At 33.4% G+C, this 21,127-nt stretch overlaps 1 protein-coding gene across 4 annotated transcripts in view; it reads right to left on the reverse strand.

Annotated features, from left to right (window-relative positions):
* GPC5 (glypican 5) overlaps nt 1–21,127 on the reverse strand; it is a 1,751,919-nt gene that overhangs the window by 1,063,502 nt on the left and 667,290 nt on the right. For all 4 annotated transcript variants that reach the window (XR_009180619.2, XR_009180618.2, XM_071208238.1 and 1 more), the window contains exon 6: nt 9,495–9,615. Coding sequence is in view for 2 of the 4 variants with exons in the window: in XM_071208238.1 (XP_071064339.1) it covers nt 9,495–9,615 (121 nt within the window). In the remaining 2 variants the exon portion in view is untranslated. The remainder of the gene's footprint in view (nt 1–9,494; nt 9,616–21,127) is intronic.

The raw sequence follows: 21,127 nt of genomic DNA on the forward strand, positions 1-21,127 counted from the left end.
GAAAAACTGAGCAGACAGGAAATGAAAATCAGGGCTGTTTGATTGAGAAGACTTGTGAGCTGTAGTGACCCTAGGAGTGCAGGATTCACTGGAGGGTGGTGGAATTACGAACTTGAATTGCACTCAGAAAAAGTTAGAGTATGGGTTCTATCTGGAGTACTTCAGTCAGAGCAAAAAGGTCAGCCAAGTTCAGAAGGAAAAAAGAGCTAAAATGATGTGACATGGCTCAATGTACTGAAATTAGGGAAAAGGAAGATGAAGTTTTGGGTGAGAAATAATCAAGTATAGGAGAATAACCAAGATATTTGTGGGCAGATAATAAATACATAGAAACAAAGTCCACTGATCGATAGCAAGGAATATTCTGGCTATCTATTCATTGATTTTTCTTCCCTAGATAAATGTTCACATAGTGAGTTACAGGATGCCAGGGAGAACATATAAGTACACATAGTTTTTGTTGGGAGAAACTGAGACCTAATGGATGACTAAGAATTACAGATAAAAAGAGCTACAGGTGCTTTCCAAGTAAACAAAGGAATAACAGTAAGAAAAGAGGAGAACAGAAAGCCCAGAAGAGAGAATGGGCCTGGATTATTGAGAGAACTAAAAAAAATGAGGGTATGTATTTGTGGGAGTAGAATAGAGAAGGTATATGTGCAGAAAGGGGAACAATTAGCAGGAGGGAGAAACAGAAGACCAGGTTATGTAGCTCCTTATAAACCATAGTGTAGAGCTTGTATTTTGCTAATTTTCAAATTAGGTTTATATTTATCAGAATAATAAATATACTTAGTAAAAATAAAGTAGTACCGAAAGGTTTGTACTAACAAATAGCATTCTTATGCTCAACTGCTTTATATACTATATGTCCTGCTCCTGGACATGGTCATAATTAACTTGACTAATTGTAATGACATTCTACCTTATGTGTCTAAATAATATAAATTTAATGGGCACTTTGCTGTTTCTTGATTTATTAATTCTTATCAATATTTATTGACTTTCTGTTACACCACTAAGTCCCAACTTCTCTTTCTCTATCTACCTAGTATAGAAATAGCAGTCTTGATTAAAGTCATAGTTATGTGTATTAAAATATTACTCACTTCACTATATTATACTCTATTTATTTATATGCAGAGGTTTTGATTTCCTCTAATTAATAATTGTTTGCCATCTATTCTCTCATTTTTTGGAGGATATTCATATAAGGATATTCATATAAGGCATTTTGTTCTGCTCACCTGTTGTCCACGTTTGCTCATTTCTTTTCTTTATTTTCACTTAAGCATTTAAAATTTTCAAATTTTCCTTAAATGCATGATGATGCTATATTAGCCATTGATATTTGTCATTAAAAAGCTACCTGGAATAGGGAATAGTAAGTATTTCAGCACTCTGATTACATGGAGTATTAGTCAGGGTTCTCTAGGGAAACATTCAGCAAGACATATCTGTCAATAGTATGCTATTCTATGAATCTCTCACACAGCCATGGGGATGCACAAGTCCAGGTTCCACAGGCAGGCCACAACCAGGGGCTGCAATGAAAGTTCTTGGCAAATTCTGGGTGATGTTGACTGTCCAAAGACGAGTTGGGAAATTCTCTTTCAATGCTGGAATCACTTCCCCTTTTAAGGCATTCAACTGATTGGGTTAAGCAACACTCATTGCTGATGGCAATCTTCCTGACTGATGTAATTATAACCAGCTATCTATTATTTACCACTGCAGTAAAGTCAATGGTGACTAAAGTCCATAAATTCCCTTGTTTTACAGTTAGCCCAGTACTTGCTTGACCAAACAGTTGGGCACAATTACCTGGCCAAGTTCACACAACAGCCTAACCTTCACACGTGGTATAGTGGTTTGGAGTTATGTACTCCAGAAAAACATATTTTTAAACTTAATCCATTCCTGTGGGTGTGAACCCATTCTAAGTAGGACCATTTGATGAGATTTCTTCAGTTAAGGTGTGGCACACCTGAATCAGGATGGGTCTTAATCCTATTACTGAAGGCTTTGTAGGGAAAGTAACACACAGTCACACACACTGAAGGCTTTGTAGGGAAGGTCACACAGAAAGTCACACACAGCCATAGGGAGCAATCACAAGGTGAAAGTCAATGACACCTACAAGAGAAAGGACACCACATACATTGTCATAGTGCAGAAAAGCCAAGGACAAAGAATTACCAGTAACCAGCCCCAGAATGCCACAGTCTTCTGTGAGAAAGCATTGCCTTTTATGACACCTTGATTTGGACCTCTCCCAGCCTCAAAAGTGTGAACCAATAAATTCCCATTGTTTAGGCCAAATTCCATGTTTTTTGCTTTGGTAGTCAGCAGAATTAAAATAGATGGTTTGCAGGTGCCAGCAAAATCAGTGTATGTAGTTCTTTTCTCCACAATTTTCTCCAGAGAAGAGTCATCCAATTTTCTCCATGGATAGTGTGTACCTGAATGTCAGCATTCTGAAAACTAGCAGGTCAATATACGAATTTTAATTATTTTCTCTATTCCCTGCTCTGCGATTTATTCTGATGTCTATACTGGCTGGAATTCTGAGCCAGAAACCATCCTGGTATAATTGTTTCCCAAAATATACATCTCCAAACTGCAAAAGCTAAAGAGAGAAAGAAGAGGGGAGTTATCTTGGGATACAGTGGTGACTTGGGGAGTTAAACAATAAGTAGTTTAGTCCTATGCCCCACTCTGTCTTTCATGCTATCTGGTGTTTCCATGTACTCTTAACTATTGCCAGACGAACTGGCTCACTTCTTATGAAGAAATCTCTGCATATATTTGGATTTCAAACTCCACTCTTCATGTCAGTTTCCAATGTTTTGAAAATGTACTGAACTTTCTGTTTTCTTGTAAGGCAATATATTTACATTAATTTACTTTCATTTTAGAGTGGTTCTAAAATAAAGAAGAGACACATATGTGGCCAATTTTCCATGTTTAAATAGAAATCCTGGAGATTGAATTCCATCAAAATAAGACAACGATTAACTGAATAGTTTCAAATGGACTAATAATTATATATTTGAATCTGTCAAAGAGATCATCAGTGACACAAGTGTGTTTCAGTGGGGTCATGGGGACAAAAACTAGAAAGCAGTGTGCCATGCAATGAATGTAGAAGAGATGCAAAAGTAGATAACTGTTTGGAGTTCCACTAGGTTGCACAGATTTGGAAACTATTGTTCCAGTCAAGACAGCAATTAGTGGTAGTCTCAATTAGCATAGAGTCCATAGGGTAAAGAGAAATGGACAGGTTAAAGAGAGGCTGTTTTAGTTTGTGTGGACTGCTATAACAAATACCACACATTAGCTTAAGCAACAGGAATTTATTGGCTCACAGTTTTGGAAGCTAGAAGTCCAAAATCAAGGTGCTGGCAGGACTTGCTTTCTCCCAGTCTGTAGCATTCCAGCAATCTTCCAGCCCATGGCAGTCTCTTTCTCCTTTTGTCTGCTCCTCTGGTGTCTGCTGATTTCTGGCTTCTACTCACTCACTGCGTCCAAATTTCTTTTTCTTATAAGAACCCGAGTTATGTGGTAAGGCCCACCCAGATTCAATTTGATCTCACTCTTTAAAGATCCTATTCACAAATGAATCCATACCTAACTAATAATAGCATCTCCAAAGCTTCTGTTTACAAATGGGTTCACACCCACAGGACTAGGGTTTAGGATTTGAACCCATCTTTCTTGGGGGACATGATTCAATCCTCAAATGGGTGCTGAAGGGACAAAATTGAAAGACTGTGGTGATGTGATTATTAATAAGGAAAAAAGCAGAATCAAGGATAACATCCAGGGTATGGGATCTAGCTACTGAGAGGAGTAGAGGAGTAGGAGGAAGAGCAAGTTTAGGTCATAGTGTATAAATTAACTATACACTGTTCTGACCATGTTAAATTTAAAATTTTGTGTTGGGTTCCAGTATCAAGGTGGAGTGAAGTGACTGAAGCTCAGGAGAAACATCTAGGATGGCAACCATGAATCCGTGAGAGAGGGGGAGTTTTTGTTTTGTTTAGTTCTCTGAATTACTAAATGGTTAATTATGCCTAGCAATTATCAAAGGCATTTTTTTCACACTTATTCTAGGTGTTTATGATATAATGCTGTAAATTTATCTATTAGATAACATAATACCTGAAAGAATTTAAATCCCAGTGATTTTAATTTTTAAAAGTCAATCTAAATTTAGAGGGAGGTTGTTATAATTTGGATCTTTATTTTATGAAATAAACTTTTTTTAATGAAATATACTTTCATATTATTTTTAAATGGAAAAATATAAAGGTGTTAGCCTCTAAATGGCTATCATTTTTCCTAATCACATAAAGTATAAAAGTCCTAGTGTACAAAGTTCTTTCACCATGTTTTACTAAGTGAAAACCTGAAAGACAGTTCAAGTCTTAGTGGGTAATATAATGTATAAGACCAGCAGCATCTGAGTGAATATAAAGTCAAATTTTTATACAATTATATACTCTTTAAACAATAAAAAAGAAATTATCAATGGTGTAACCAAATTTCATTACTTTTAAAGAGTGTTCTTAAACTTTCATTTCCAGTTGATTGTACACTAATTGAAATGGTCGGTTTTATGCTGACAATTGATTTTTTTAAATGAAATGGCCAATAGTGAAATCAATGCATTATACCACACACTCTAGAAAGCAACCTTCCATTGAATTTACTCATACAAACTAATTGTTAAATTAGATAACTATTCCAAGTTATTGAATGCATTTCATATACTTTCTTTTGAACCAAAAGATTATTAAATGTGCTTTTGTCACAACCATATTGCTAATATAAAATCACTGGGTATCAGTCTATCCAGACTATTAATATAAGCATAAGACTAGGGAATGATGGCACGTGTTGTAGAGTTGAGTGGTAAGGAGTCATTTTGCCTTGGTGAATTACCTGAACAAAGAAAGATGTGGGTAGAAGTGAAGGGAGTTGACAGAAACAGTTGACACTTCATGATCAAATAGTTTGCAATTAGCAATTAACCAATCAATTATGATTGACTGGTCTGACTCCCTTATAAGCTATAAACAGAAGTAAAAATTTCCTAAACTTTAAGTGGTTTAATAGGAAAAAAAGCTTGGACAACTTTCAGAATTATAATTCAGAAATTTTGAGCTACTAATTCCTCTGAAAACCAACTGCATCATTTTTTTTTATTCAAAAACACCAACATTGTAAATATCCATTGAGATTTAAATTAGAATCTCTTCTCATTCTGTCATAGTACTAAAGTTACTATCTATCATCTTACTAGCCTTGGAAGAGAGTGAGAAAAAGGCAAAGAAGCAATCTAGCAGTCTTATTCTACTTAAAATAAGAGAATCTCCTATCTCTGCCTGAATTAAGTGCCATGTTGATATTGAAATACATAATCTAAAATATCTTCTTATTTTGTGGTTTTAAGCAATGGTTTTGAATATTGCTTTTTCACATTTAAAACTCAAACTTATTTTATACATGTAGATATCTTTCTAAAGAAGTTTTATTCTGCTATAAAAATGAATATTTAATAGAAACCAACAATATTCTCACATGTATTAGAATTGTTAGGTTTAAAGAAATAAAATGTTATTTAAATTTCCTACTTTTAAGAAAACTTTGTTTTTGCAATAAAAGAATTAGGAAAAGTGCTGTGATTCTACTTTTTATAATTCATATAGAAAGTAAGTATCATTTGCAACTAAACCTTTCTCAGCAGTTAGGATTTTAACCTGCTAACATCAGTTTCTTTCAAAAATGATAAATACTTCTTAATGATTACCAAAAAATTTCTGGATAAATGTGACGTTTTTGCTGACAACTTTGCCTTTAACAAACTTAGTCAATATGAACCACCAAGAAGTCTCAAAAGAACTTTGCTAAGAGAACAAATCTGAATTAAAATGTGTCATATATCTCCTCGGTCAGTGATACTGGGAGGAATAAAGTGCTTTTCCAGTCTATTACTAAAGAGCAATTCAGTCTGATGCAAACATTTTAAGAAAGTTAATGATCACCATTTGGTAAATTTCCTCCTTTAGAAAATTTCTCACCAGCTACTAGCTGCACCACATTTAACCCAGGTTATTTTTGAAAGATACCTTCAAAGGTAACCATCATCTACCTCAAGCACAAGCTTTGGAATATAGAAAACTGCTGGAAACTATCTGTGAGAGGTTGTATAGGTCTTGTGTGGAGAAAGGAGTCAGAATCATGGGTAGAAGAGGGTAGTGCATGACTCTCGTCCTTCTTGTAAGGTTTCTGGTCTCAATCCAGAAGGGCCCAAAGAGGCAGTGAAGTGCCAGAGATAGCCCTTGTGGACCAAGTTATAATCTTTAGGTCTCTATTCGTATCAAATCCCTCGGCATTTTTTTTTTTTTTTTTTTTGTGGATGGGTGAAACATAAATATAGGGTTTATCCTAAAACAATGAAATAAAATTAAAGTGCTTTATACAATGACCTCACTTTAGGAAGTCCTGCAACATTTTATAAGCTGTTTTCTAATTAAAATATCTCTTTTGATCATCCTTGCAGTACCTGCAGCTCAAGCTAACTTTTCTAAGGGATGCTATTTTGATTTCTAAGATTCCATGGTTTTCCATACCACCGATGGCTTGGCTTGTGGTCACTGGCAGGCTCCAACCCACAGCCCCAAGGAGCAGGGAAAGAAGGCACTTGCATACAGTTGCTTCCTGTGTAAATTGCTATAATATTCCTGGAGAACAACTTGGCACTATTTGTGAAAATATTTAAAATTATTAATGAACAGATTCTTGTTTGTAACTTCTAGAAACATACCTCAAGGAGAAGTTGTATAAAAGATTTACGTCTAGGGAAATCCTATTAGCAATTGTTATCATCATGGAAAAAATAGTTACAACTGAAATGTCCAGCTTTAGGTGATCGGATTAAATACAATTCTACCCCTTCCATATGACAAAATAATATGCAGGCACTAACAATCATATAGCAGAATGTTTAATGCCAAGGAAATATATCTGTTAGGGTTGTTAGGTAAGTAACTCAGATCACAAAATAAGTCTCTAAATATATTAAATTTATTCTTGCCACAGGGCCTGCACTTAACTCCCTCTTCCCTGAACACATTTCTCACAGACTTTCCTATGACTCATATTTTTTCTCATTCAACCTTAGCCCAAATATCCTCCCTTTAAATGGCCTCTACTTGCATACTCTTCTCAAATATCTTTCCTACCTTATTTTTTATTTGCTTTCTTTATATAATTAGCTACAAATATTGTATTTCTTCGTTTGTTTCATTTTTCATAGACTGTAAATCCCATGAGAGCAGGGTTGTATCTGCCTTATTTGACACTTTACAGCAGCGTCCTGAGCAGAACCAAGTCCATAAGAAGTATTCAGCAAGTATTTATTGAATGAGTAAATTACAAATGAGGTACTTAATCAGTGGCATTTTCAATAAAATCCCTATCTACTTGTATAGTGATTCTAGTTCCAGAGGTTATAGAATAGAAAATGAGGTACAGATCAATGGCAGGACAAGAAGAAGGCATCTTTGAATTGATACTACTTCTACTTCTTCTCTTGGCCTACACCACTCACAAGTTAATACATTTTTACTTGCAGAAGATAATTTTCTAAACATTTCAGACCTGACAGTGCAGTAGATCCCGTGAGCTGCACCTTGAGACTACACAGAACAATTCTTACCACTGTCAGGGCTCACACATGATATCAGCAAAGTCAGAAATTTTTCATCATCTCCAGGAGAGCTGGTTTAGGAAAAATTGAGTTCTAAGACATTAAAGATGAATATTTTCGTGACACTTGTGTGAGATATAACTTTCTGCTATCCTCAAAGAATTTAAATTTCAAACACAATCATACTCACTTGGTAAGTGTTTTTATATATTTGTAAACTATATGCCTGTGTTACTGGAACTAATATAGTTCATAACAACAAATATTTTTAAAGAATGGGATGGGATAAACATACACTCAAGTTCTATTTTTTCTTCCCACATGGCAGTGGGTCATCTTGTGCCATCCCTAGAGAATGTTTACCTCATTTGGCAGACAATTAAAATTTGCTGTGTCTCAATGAGAGAAACCAATTAATATTGATACTCTTGTTTTTATGATCAATTTGTGCTTTAGAGTTTTCAGATAATATAGGTTTACATACCATGCTATGGTTCTTGACCCAATCTCAGGCTATTCAGTTCCAAGAAAAGTCTCAGCATTTGACCCACTGTCATGCAAGGCACCCGCTTACTCTGTCTTGGAGGATTTTTTACTGAGGGAATTAGTGGCTGCTCTAAGGAAGCTTGTAGTCATGATATTATTCTTTTCTTACATGTTTCTCAATATAAGTAATTTTTGCCCGTACTTCTCAGGGTGAGAGCTCTGTTTCCCCAATGCATTATTCATAGAATAAGCAAGGTACCATATTGCCCCTGGAAGGGAGAAATCTATGGTATTGAACACAGGCCCTCATGTTTTCTTTGAGATAGAGAGATTCTTGTGACAATGGAATCCTAAGAAAGGACCCCACATATTCTTAGGCTGTGCAGAACAATTCTGAGAAGCAAACCAATGACTCTAGAATACTTAAAAAAGGAGCAAAAGCTCAGTATTACCTACCTATAGTCTCTAGCAATAATCTCATCAGTATTCAAGGCTCAACCATCCATATCAAGTTTGCTTAGAAAAAAAGAAAAGATATGCATACACAAAATTGCTATAAAATGACTAATAACTAAAAACAATACCCTTCTTACTCCAACATACATCAATATATGCAGAATGGATGGTTACCTTTACAAAATGGTCCTTATAAAAAGATAATATTTGCCTGTAATTAACAGGTTATTTCAACCAATCTTTTTGGTAAACATAAAAAGTAGACCTCATGCTTCATATGTTATGCATTAAAAAAATGGCAGTGTATATTCATTTAAGTAATATTATTAAAGTGAAATAGAATTATTCCGCATACAATCATTAGGTAGAATATAAAATAAAGGTGATACAAGAAATAATTAAGAGAAATACATTCTATCCATTTATAACTTAACTTTTGTTAAAAATGCAAACTTCAGATAGATACTTGGAAGGTGATTTTAGTACTTTCCATGCTCTGATATATGTTTTCCTTAATTGACATAGTAGTTCCCACATCTAAAGTTTATTCATTGAGGATGATTTTTATTTTAAGATTCTCATTATTTATTGTAATGCAGAGGCTACATCTTGCTTATCACAGATACAGATTGTTCACCCATTAGAATAAGGCTTCATATTGACTCTCTACATGAGAATCACTCAACTAAACGTTTACAAAATACCTACATACAAATATCTTATGCCAATGTTCAATTTTAAGTAGGACTATCAGACAGGATTAACAAATTTACTTCATTATATTTGAATGTAATCACTTATTTTATCTATATACCAAAATAGGATCAACACTTACCTGAATAACATGCTTCAATTTATCAATAATCTGATTTATCACAGGATCAGTCCCTTTGACTTTTACTTCAGGATTGCCAGATTGGGCTTTGATTCCATTTCCAACCACATGCTGAGTATAGCTAACAAAGTGAAAAGTGAAAGAAATATGACTTAGTAAACTGATCAGAGTATTATCTGCCACAGCTCCTTGAACATATTTCAGAATTTCATTCCTTTGAGAGCATGCACCAATGTATTTTTTCTTGGAATTTAACCTGACGTCACTGAAATGTTTTTCCGGGTGAAACTGCTGACTATAATGCAATTATAGACTATTCTAAAATAAATGTTTTTTTCTGAAAGAGCCCAACTAAAAATTAATTATAATTTTAACACTATTGCCTAATATACTAGAAAGAGTTAATATCAATTTCATTTTGTTACAAATTCTTGCTGAATTGCACATATGTCTATACCCTGTTATCTGGGTCAATTTATTTCATGTTTTGCAATACATAGATAAATCGCAATTGTATTTTTAAGATACTTTAAAAATTGTACAAAAGAATTACAAATATACTATAAATGCACAAGTCAAACATAGTTAAACAACTATAATCAGTAAAATCTTCTGTTAAGTAAAGGGAACATAATCTACTTTCATCATATTTCGCTTAAACAAGAATCTAGGACATCATGTGGAATTACAGACAGTGAAAATCATTTGAAGGTTTGTTACATTCCTAAAATGAAAATACATACAGTGTTAACTTTGCACTCATAAAATTACATAAATCTGGCAGTCAAAAAATATTAAGTGCCTAATATATTTGAGGTACTGTGCTAGGAGACTAGGGTTTTAAGGATGTGGAAGACAATTACTTTCCTTATTATATACATTGTCTATTTGGGAACATAATGTATCAAATAACTTGTTAATTGATTCACTCACTACATTTTACTATACTTATTAAATGCCTATCAGGTACTTGAAATATATTGCCTGTATTTTCCTGACAGTAAAGACAAACAGAGAGTTAAAATTCAACTCTGTGATGCAGGTGTCCAAGATGCTATGGGAGTAGCTAAAAGGGATTTTATATGCCAAGTGAAAGGTAAGAAAACACAGGCAGTAGACAGTCAGAAAATGGAGAAGGCCATTTGGTTTTAGGTACTTGAGGAAAGGCTAAAGGAACAGTTAAATCTTGAGGTATTAGGGTAAAAAGAGTAAGTCTTAGATGGTAGGGGTTAATGTGGACTCCAGGGCAAAGGATGAATCTCAATAAGGGAAATGGTAAAGGCACGCGAATAACACATACAGGTAAAAATAGCTCTAATTCTACTTACAAAATGGAGAGTATAAATGGGGGAAAATAAGAGATAGGGCACTACAATTTGAACACACCATCCTCTACTCTCCTTTGAGTAATTTGTTTGTCTACATTAAAATATCATAATAAAGTTACTTCAGAAACTTGCATCAATACTTTCAACTTAGGTTTGTTTTTTTTTGAGGGATATTTATTTACATTACACATATAATATTTGTTCATGAAAGAAAATGTGTGGATGCCTCATGACTTCATGGTAACCACATAATTAATATTTTGTTAACTGTAGCTATATATTTTAAAACTATGATCATTTTTTTCTCTCCCTCCTCTTCCCCCCCCCCCTTTGATACTGATAATATCAACTGGAAATTACAAAAATATAATAATATTAGAAAATTTTTTAAGTTTTAAAACAGCTTTGAACCCTATTCTTTATGCATATATACAAAGGTTTAGAATAAGATATTCAGTATCCAGAAGAGATTTGGCAGTATATATCAATAACAAATGATAGAAGAAAAACAATCATTTATATGTTTGTTAATGTGCAGATATTCTTTAGTTAGGAAGAATTATGTCAGCTATAATTAATAGGCTTCTCCTAAATCATCTGTAATATTATTATATTTCCCTTGGCTCTCCAATATTCCAAGCAGATTGCATATGGAGCACCTTTATTCATACAATGAATATTAATAATGATGAAAAACAAATGAACAAATATAAGCACAGAACTCTGATTCAGGCATTGCTTTAATTGCTTTATTTGGAGTTTGTCAATTCATCTTCCCAATAATCATCTGTTGTGGTGATGCAAAAGTGCCTCATAGATCTTGAACTACAGTAAGCCTAACTGACCAAGGAAATCCATGGCTTCACAATAAAATCATCTCTACATCTGCTGCCAGTTGATGGCTCACTACAGGAGGAATACCAGAGTAGGTCCATTCCTGGGAGACATGGGACTTTCTTCTGGTGGCCAATGTTGGCTCAAGCATTCCTGGAAACTCTTCCTGACTTTTCCTTGGACTGCACATGATGCTAAAATCCTTCCACCCTGCCTTCCCTCTCTCCTTCACTCAAGATCTGACTTGCATCAATGCTGACAACTCTTGCAGACTTATCCTAGTTCCTCCCCATTTTCTATCATAGCCATTTCCCTTAATAGAATTCTTTTGTATTTAATTCATTTATGACTGTTCCCAGAGGGCTCAGACTAGCACAAAATAAGTTATAAGTCTCAGTTTCCACTATTCTCTTAATTTCAATCGAACTACTTATTTGTTCACAGTCTGGTTTATTTACAGACCCCTGATGTTTTCTTTCTTTTTTTTTTTAAGATTTATCTATTTATTTCTCTCCCCTCCTCCTTCCCCCCCACCCCATTGTTTCTGCACTCACTGTCTGCTATCTGTGTTCTTCTGTGTCTTCTTGTCTTCTCTTTAGGCAGTACCAGGAACTGATTCTGGGATCTTCTGGAGTGGGAGAGAAGCACTCAGTCTCTTGCGCCACCTCAGAAATCTGGTCTGCTGCATTTCTTATTGTCTCTCCTGTGTCTCTTTTTGTGGCATCATCTTGCTGTGCAAGCTCTCCATGTGGGCTAGCACTCCATGTGGGCCAGGACTCCTGCATGGGCCAGCTCTCCACTCAGGCCTGTTCACAATGAGGGCCAGCTTGCCTTCGCCAGGAGGCCCTAGGAATCAAACCCTGGATCTTCTATATGATAGACAGGAATCCAATCACTTGAGTCACATCTGCCTCCCAATATTTTCTTTTAAGATACAGGAATTTTCTTTCACATTAAACTGTGGCACTGTTTAGTTTTTGTTTTTTAGTAATCCCAGTTAATGATACAGTTGAAAAATTACAAATACTTAACTAAACTTACCAGAGTTTTATAATGGTTTAAGATCCATTTCAAAGCTAGTGTACTATTGAATATTTCAGAATCACTATTCTTACGTATCATTTAAGTAAGGAGAAAACACTTCTAAGTTGGGTATCTAAATGAATTATGACATAATAAAATCAGAATTGTTCTTTTCTGTTTTTGTAAGAAGAACCACAATGTGATAGTGGTACATACACATCAAAATGTTTCAAATGATAAAGACAGATGCTTGCAAGTGTTGGCAAGGATGTGGAACTACTGGACCTCTCCCATTGTGGGTAGAAGTCTGAACTAGTATAAAACACTATTTGACATCTCTGCTATATTTGAACATACCCTATGTTTCCTGATATATACCCAACAATATTTACCATTAGAAGAATATTCATAGAAGCATTATACAAAATAGCACCAAACTAGAAACAACCCAAATGTCCATCAACATTAGAATGGGCATATAAACAGTATTATAGTCATATAACAAAATACTATACAGCAACTAGAAAGAATGAATTATAATCACATTCAAGATGGACAAATCTTACAAACTAATGTTGAATGGAAGAAGTAATATACAAAGGTGTCCACTTTGTACATATTTATAAAAAGTTCAAAACTAATCAATGATATTTCAAATCACCGTAAGAGCTACCTTACATTATAATCTCTGAAAAAGGATGAAGAGGGTTTCTGAGTTTCTAGCAATATCATGTTTTTTAATTTGGTTGCTGGTTACATGAGGATACACATTTTATAAAATTTATATTGAGCTGTATAATTAAGATTTGGGTAATTTAATGTATATGTATCTACTTAAATAAAACATTTCCATTTAAAAAGTTCCTTGTGCTCTTTTCTTAATATTTTTACAATAGACAAATTTCCATTAAACCATCTACTAAAGAAAGATTCACGTAAGTATTTTTTAAACATGGGTTAAATAGTTCTTTCATCATGAAATGAGTAATTTAGGAACCAAGCATGATATTAAAACTCCTTCCCTGTAGACTTTAATTTGCATGAAAAAATATGGTTTTTAAAATCAAATAAAAATTTCTAACAAAGACACTTGATTTGAATTTCTCTCTCATTATGAAATTTTAATAAGTCATTAAACACTCTTTTTCCTCCTAAATGCACAAGCAATTGATAAAACATTTGAAGGATTGCTACAGAGATTCCTTGACTTGAAAACTGTTCACATTTCAATGAGAACATGGAACAAAACACATAAAAAGAGAGGAAAATGTTTTTGCTAGAGAAGTAACAGACCTACCATCTGTGCTTATTTCTTCTAAGCAGTTCCAGTAATGGATGACAGTGGCTGAATAGGAAGACTGGCTCCCTAAGTACTACTAATTTTCACCATCATAGGGAAAATGCAATCACTGACATATTTGCCTTCTACAAAAATGTTTTAAAATGATAATTAACAAGATTTTAATTCTCTCAGTGTTCATCATATGAGATATACAACATATGCTAATAAATCTATACACGGCATATCACTAGGAGTAATTTCTCCTGAATTTATTAACATTTCTTGTTTGAAACTAATACCTTATCTATTAGCTAATGTTGATTCCACTTTATTTAGAATGTAAAAGAAGTTTGTTCATATTCACATCAAAAACGTGGTATTGCAATGTGCACTTATACAATTTCAGGGAAAAATATATGTGGAGTTTGATCCTGGAATTCATTAAGAATCAGTTAAATGTGATCTACCTTGGAATTCTTAGATAACTGTAAGAACATAATCATTGATTCCAGATAAGAGAAATACCCAATCAGAGACTTTTTCTCTTTTTACCATTATTGCCATCTGTTTTAGTTTCTGGCTGCTAAAACGAGTACCATTCAATGGGTGGCCTTAAGCAATGGAGATTTATTGGTTCACAGTTTTGAAGCTAGGAGAAATAGAAAATTGAGGTGTGAGGAAGGCAATGCCCTCTCTCCAAAGATTGTGATGATCCTTAGTCCTTGATTTTTCTGTCACATGACAGTGCAGGTGGCAGCATCTTCTTTCCCTTCCAACTTCTAGTTGTTTCCCCTGGCTTCTCTCTTCATAGCATTCCATATAAAGCCTACAGTAATAGGATTAAGACCCATCCTGATTCAGTTGTGCAACACTTTAACTGAAGTAACCTCATCAAGAGGTCTTGTTTATAATGGGTTCATGCTCACAGGAGCAGATTAAGATTAAGAACATGCTTTTCTGGGTACCTAACTCCAAGACACAATATAGTCTCTATTAGAGGTGAACAATTGAGAATGGGAACTGTGTTATTATTGTTGCTTTTGGTAGCCATAGTAGTAATAGATTTTTTAAAATTAATTTTCCGTGTAACTTGAATGGGTGGTTGAATATTCAAATTTATTCCTTTTAAGAATCTCCTAATTTTTAGGAGGCAAATACTGTCATGTCTTTGGCTGTGGTAAATGTGTTGCTATCTCGGCTTAAAAGGATGTCTGACTTTTTTAAGTTTTCCTCAAATACTTGGACAACACTGGACACCAATATACATTGAAGGTCTTAATCTTTGAAATCTCAGAATGGAAAAGAGTCATATGATTGATTTTTCTATGGCAGGTTTATGAAAATAACCCTTTATAGTAGATAGGAGGATTATAGAGAATTTAGAGAATGGAGACATCTGCAGAATCAATTGTTTTGTCATTTCCCTACCTAACATCAATTCTTGATCCACAATATATTTTAATATTTACCACTTATTTGACTTTATAGTTACAGATAATTACAATTATAAATGATATCTATATCTGAGAGATACATTTTAAAACTAAAGTAAGGAAGTCAAAATAATAGAATTAATGGAGACTATTATGGTCTTTATGTTATATATATATATATATATATATAACTACTTTTCTTCTGAGGGTAACATATTTTGTGATATCTTATGGATGACAGTAATTTTAAATATTTTCATAATTAATGTCAAGTTTTTTATAGCAACCAACAAGGACTTTTTAGCACACTACCATAATAAATCAAATAAGAACACTTTTAGAAAGAGTTAGAAAATATAAACTCATTAAAAAATGGATAATAGTCATTCTTCACCCTAACTCTTCATTTGGTATGACACATATTTATGCTTGCCACTTTAGCCAGGTGAATCATAGGTAAGAAGTTTCATGAAATTTTATAAGTGGCTCTTTGAACCCCAAAATGATATTTCCACATGAAAAAATATTGAAGGCACATGCAAAATTTGTAGTGTTTAGGAAGCCATCATCTCAACAAACATGACTATCCAATCTAAAAATTGTTAAAATGAACTTCCCCCCATGTAAAAATGCTTCCTTAGCCTTCTCCTTACTCCTTGTCATTTCATCCCTTATCTTTCCAAGAAAGGATAAAACTTTTCTTATAGCCAGGGGTTTGTTTCATTTTATAGTTTTAAAATGTTGAATTAAACATTTAAAACAATTGATAATAACATTTTATAATCACCCTACTTTGATTCAAAGTGATAGTCTAAATGTAAAATTATGGTTTAACTATAAACAATCACATACTGTTCTATGAGTTTTGAAATGTTCCCTATTACCTTCCACTTTCCATTCACTCATTTCAAAATTAGACTCTACTTGGTAAAATCAAAACTATCTTTCATGGATTTAAGATGATTGATAATCACCAACTTGTACCAATTTTTCTGTCTCACTTCACTGTTGTACACAAATTTATGAAAAGAAAATGCTATTTAGGGAATACTAATAAGCTAAAAACTATTGGGAGCCAAAAATGAATCAAAATGATTTAGGGTGTAAATGTCATTTAACCAACTTTCAATTAGAGACACCTATAACTCCTAAACTTTCCTAGAATGTTATATAGCTTTTTTGGATTTTTTTTTCAATGTAATTGATATCAACCGAAATTTTGGATAAGAAAACTACCTCTGTGTCAAAACTTTACATAGTTGCAAGATACAATAATTCTAATTTTACCAAAATTCCTTGCAAATGAAATACTCAGCTACTTCCTAGTAATATATAGCATAATAAAATCAAATAGAGAAAAAACTTCTGAATTATAAGTACATTAGTTTCCTAGAACTGCCATAACAAATTACCATAAACTTGGTGGCTTAAAACAACAGAAATTTATTTTCTCACAGTTCTGAAGCCTAGAAATCTGAAGTCAAGCATGGCATTCTTCTCTATTTGTGTGTGTGTCCTTTTCTGCCTCTTATAAGGACATACTCATGTACGTAGGGCTTACCTAACCAAGTATGATCTCATTTCATTATTCAACTTAATGACATCTGCAAAGATTCTATTTCCAAATAAAGTTGCATTTTGAGGTTTAAAATGGACATGAATTTTAGGGGGACAAAATTCAAACCATTACCAAAAAAAGCATTGTAAAGACAAAAACCTGGCAGATATCTGAATGAAAATAATTTCCCCTCGAACTTCAGTTTATCCATAAACCTTATATATATACCATTGCTATTAAAGTTATATTCTATCTTTTTCTCAAAGAATGGTTACCTACTATAAAATAATATTTATATTTCACAAATATATTTCTTAAAATTTAACTTGTTTTTTTCAATTTATGTTTCCACCTTAATTCATTGGCCTCAAGAAAAGTTTAATGAGCTTAGATAGTTTTAGTGCATAGTATCTAGCATTTCCTATATTTTCAATGACTTATACTTTCCCAGCAAAAATAAATAATGCTATCAAAGATTTCCTATGTTCTAAATTCATACAAGCAAGAAAGGTAACTTAAAAATGATTTGTTCTCCTCTGAAGCAGAAGTCCCACCACCTGTTCTAAATGTGAAAGTTTCTTGAAAGCATTGAAGGACTAGTTTATTTTGAAGGTGTTGATGGCTGATGCTTTGGGGACCCACATAGGCAAACAGAATAAATTTTAATCACACTTAATGCTAATGTGGTAGCAAGAATTTGACAATGTTCAAATGTGGCTAATTTCATTAAATTAGTTACATTCATTATTTTCAACTTAATTATTGTCCAAATTTATATAAGTACCTCAGAAGAAATAATCACGCTCTTCTGTATTATATTTCTTATGTTTTGTTGATCCTTAAAAGTGAAGAGGTATTTTAATGGAGATTTTATTTTTTAGCAATCATTTATCTTGTTTTATCATCATAAGACTGTGAGGGCCCTTAGCAGGTTGCTGAACCTAACACTCTGCCTCCAAGAAGAAATACACCTTTACCAGGAATATAGTACTTGGATTTCATCTCTTGGCCTATAGCCTAATAGATTTTTGTCTGTCTTTGTTGACAGTAACATAAATTTAGAGCTGGAAAGAACCTTTGAGGTCATCTAATATCTTATAAAACAAAATGAAGAAGTATGTTTATTTCATCATTTGGTATTTATGCACTGTGCATTTTCAGAAAAGCCTTTGAAACAGTTTATGGCAAAAAGCACAGACAATATAAAACAAAAGCAAAATGATAGCACTATAAAGGGAATGGGTTGAACAATTATTTAAGGAGACCCAAAAAAGGACACTACCCTTGAACCCAAAGCTTAGCTTTCTGGGTCTTATTAACGAAGGCCAAGAAGAAAACAAAAATTCAAACAGGACTTACTAGTTAATAAAAGTTGTATCTGATTGTGTCAGAAGACATTTTTTTAAATATCTCTAGATTCTTAAGCAGAATTTGAGTCTTTAAGTAACAGGTAATGAACATACAGAAAAAAAAAATCTTCAATAGAAACTGAAACTTTCCAAGTTGTAAGTATACATGATCTTTTCCTATAAGATGCTTTACTAAAAGCTGCCACATGATGAGAATTTTTAAAAAGGATTTCTATTGAGACCTGGTTATCTGGGTTAATGGAAAATTTAAACTTAGAGAACTTAGATTAGCAAATGGTTACAATTACCCTGAATTTATTTTTTTATTTAGTATTTTTTGTATTTTTAATATGTTTTTTATTTATTTTTAAAAGATACTTAGATTACATAAAATATTACATTAAAAAATTTAAGGGATTCCCATATCCCCCACTCCACACACCTCCTACCCTTCCCCACTTTAACAATTTCTTTCAGTAGTGTGGTACATTCATTGCAATTGATGAGCACATTTTCGAACATTGCCACTAAGCATGGATTATAGTTTACATTGTAGTTTACACACTCTTCCATTCAATTCTGTACCTGGATTTATTTTTGTTTTTAAGTCATATCTGTCCTCACCACTCATGGAGAATATATCCTCTGACCTATATAATGAAGATTATAGAAACAGAATTTCTGAGTCAATGTGACTTGGATTGAACACAAAGTGGTCTCTACTATACCACACACACAACATAGGAACACAGATGAGCAATTTTTAAATAAATAAATGAAACTGAGAGTCAAGATATTGATATCTATTTCAACTTATACACAGACAAATATTTTCTAATAGATATGTTGATCCTATACTTAATAGAATTTTTCCCTCTCTCCCTTGCTTTTAAGTATTTGTAATTATTTTCTATCAAAGAAATTATTTAAAGATGTTATTTTAAGAGTAAATCAGGTCTATCACCAATGCTTTATGATTTCGGCAGTCTTGAAATGTGGTTCAGGCATTTTTGGAGTGGGAATGGGGGACAGTCAAATGAGTCAAAACCTGTTTATTTGTAGCTTTTATTAGAAATACCCTCTACTCCTACTTTAGGCAGGAGAAAACAATTTACTTAGGATACTTTATAAAATCCAGGCATAATAAGAACTAAATGAACTGAAATGTTTAAGTATACATATATATATGTTTATATTAATAATTAAATTGATTGATTAATAATTATAACCCATTAAAATAGCACTGTTATTTCCATACTTACTTTTATTTTCAATATCAAATGAGCAAGATTCCTGGGCCCATGGAAGAGATTTGATTTGATAAGTTTTGGAAATAACTTTTCTTAATGAAAACAGTCCATATTTTAAAAAACAATTGGAATATGAGCATAACACATGAGTTTTAATGTCTAATTTCAAAATATGTCTTCATCTATTACCTTATAAGGGGGAAAAAAAGGTTACTGCAGATGTGATTAAGTTAAGGATCTTGAGACAGGGAGATTATTCTGGGTTTCCAACTAGGCATTACCTGCAATTGCATGTATTCTTTTAAGAGAGCAGCTGATGTAGATTTTTTTAACAGACAGAAAAAAGGCAGGCAGTGTAACCATGGGGACAGAGATTGGAGTGATGCTACCACAAGCCCAGAAATGCAGGCAGCCATCAGAAGCTAGAAGAGACACAGAATGGATTCTCCCCTAGAGCAATTGGAAGGAGTGAACCCAGCAATACTAACTTAGGACATCAGACCTCCAAAGCTGTGAGAGAATAAATTTCTGTTGTTTTAAGCCACAAAATTTGTGGAAACTTATTACAGCAGCCTTAGGAAACAAACACAATCCCCAAACTAGAGTATCCTTCCTACGTCATTGCTCTCATTGTACCGTGGAATGATGTATTTATTAATATTATTGATTAATTAGGTAATGATTTGTTTCATGCCTATGACTTCCCTCTGCACTATAAATTCTTGTACTTCAAGTAGTATATCTGTCTTAATCATCCTCAATTTCCAGGGTGGGAGAAAGTGCTTGACATATAAGAGCTTGATACATTTGTTATCTGAAAGTATGTACAACTGATAAAAAGTAAACAAAGGGCTAATTTTTGTGCAATGGTTTCTCTTTCCCAGAAATGGTCCTCATAAAATTTATGAGTCATTCCTAAAGAGGAAAATTCTGAATTCAGTAACCAATCTCATGAACTCTCACAAATACATAATTTTATTTTAATTCAGATTTGGTCCAGTTTTAAATGGCATCTTGAGAATACTTTGTGATAGAGATGCACCCAAGTTTCCATTAAAAAAAGAAGAAATTGGTAAGGCAGAGCAAATGATATAAACTTAAATATCACCAGTTACTAAAACTGATACTCAATATCTAGGCTAATCTAAAAACAGCACTCATTCTTGCCACCAGCCTCACTTCCAATACTTGACTTTATGTGCTTTCTGTGTTACCATGTCTCCTACCTTGAACAAGGCAGAGTCTGATAGGTATTCACTTCAGCCTACTGAGTTATTCCAATAAATGTTTGCTGGCTACTGAGAGGAGCTGTGCATGCCAACTTTTTACCCAGGATAGGTCTGAGAAAGGTGCTCAGTCATTAGCCCCTTGCTGAAACATAAATGAGCAAATAATGGAAAATGCTTACTTTTTTCTTTTATCAAATCCTGATTTTGAAAAAATGTCACAACCTTCTGGGAAAGGCAGTGAGGAAAATACAACAGAAAAATACCCACTAAAACTCATCTTAGAAAAAAATGGAAAGGGAACATCATGCTGAAGACTCAGGAGAAGAAAATACCTCTAAAAATATTTG

This window comes from Dasypus novemcinctus, chromosome 15, assembly GCF_030445035.2.
Source record: "Dasypus novemcinctus isolate mDasNov1 chromosome 15, mDasNov1.1.hap2, whole genome shotgun sequence".
NCBI lineage: Eukaryota > Metazoa > Chordata > Mammalia > Cingulata > Dasypodidae > Dasypus > Dasypus novemcinctus.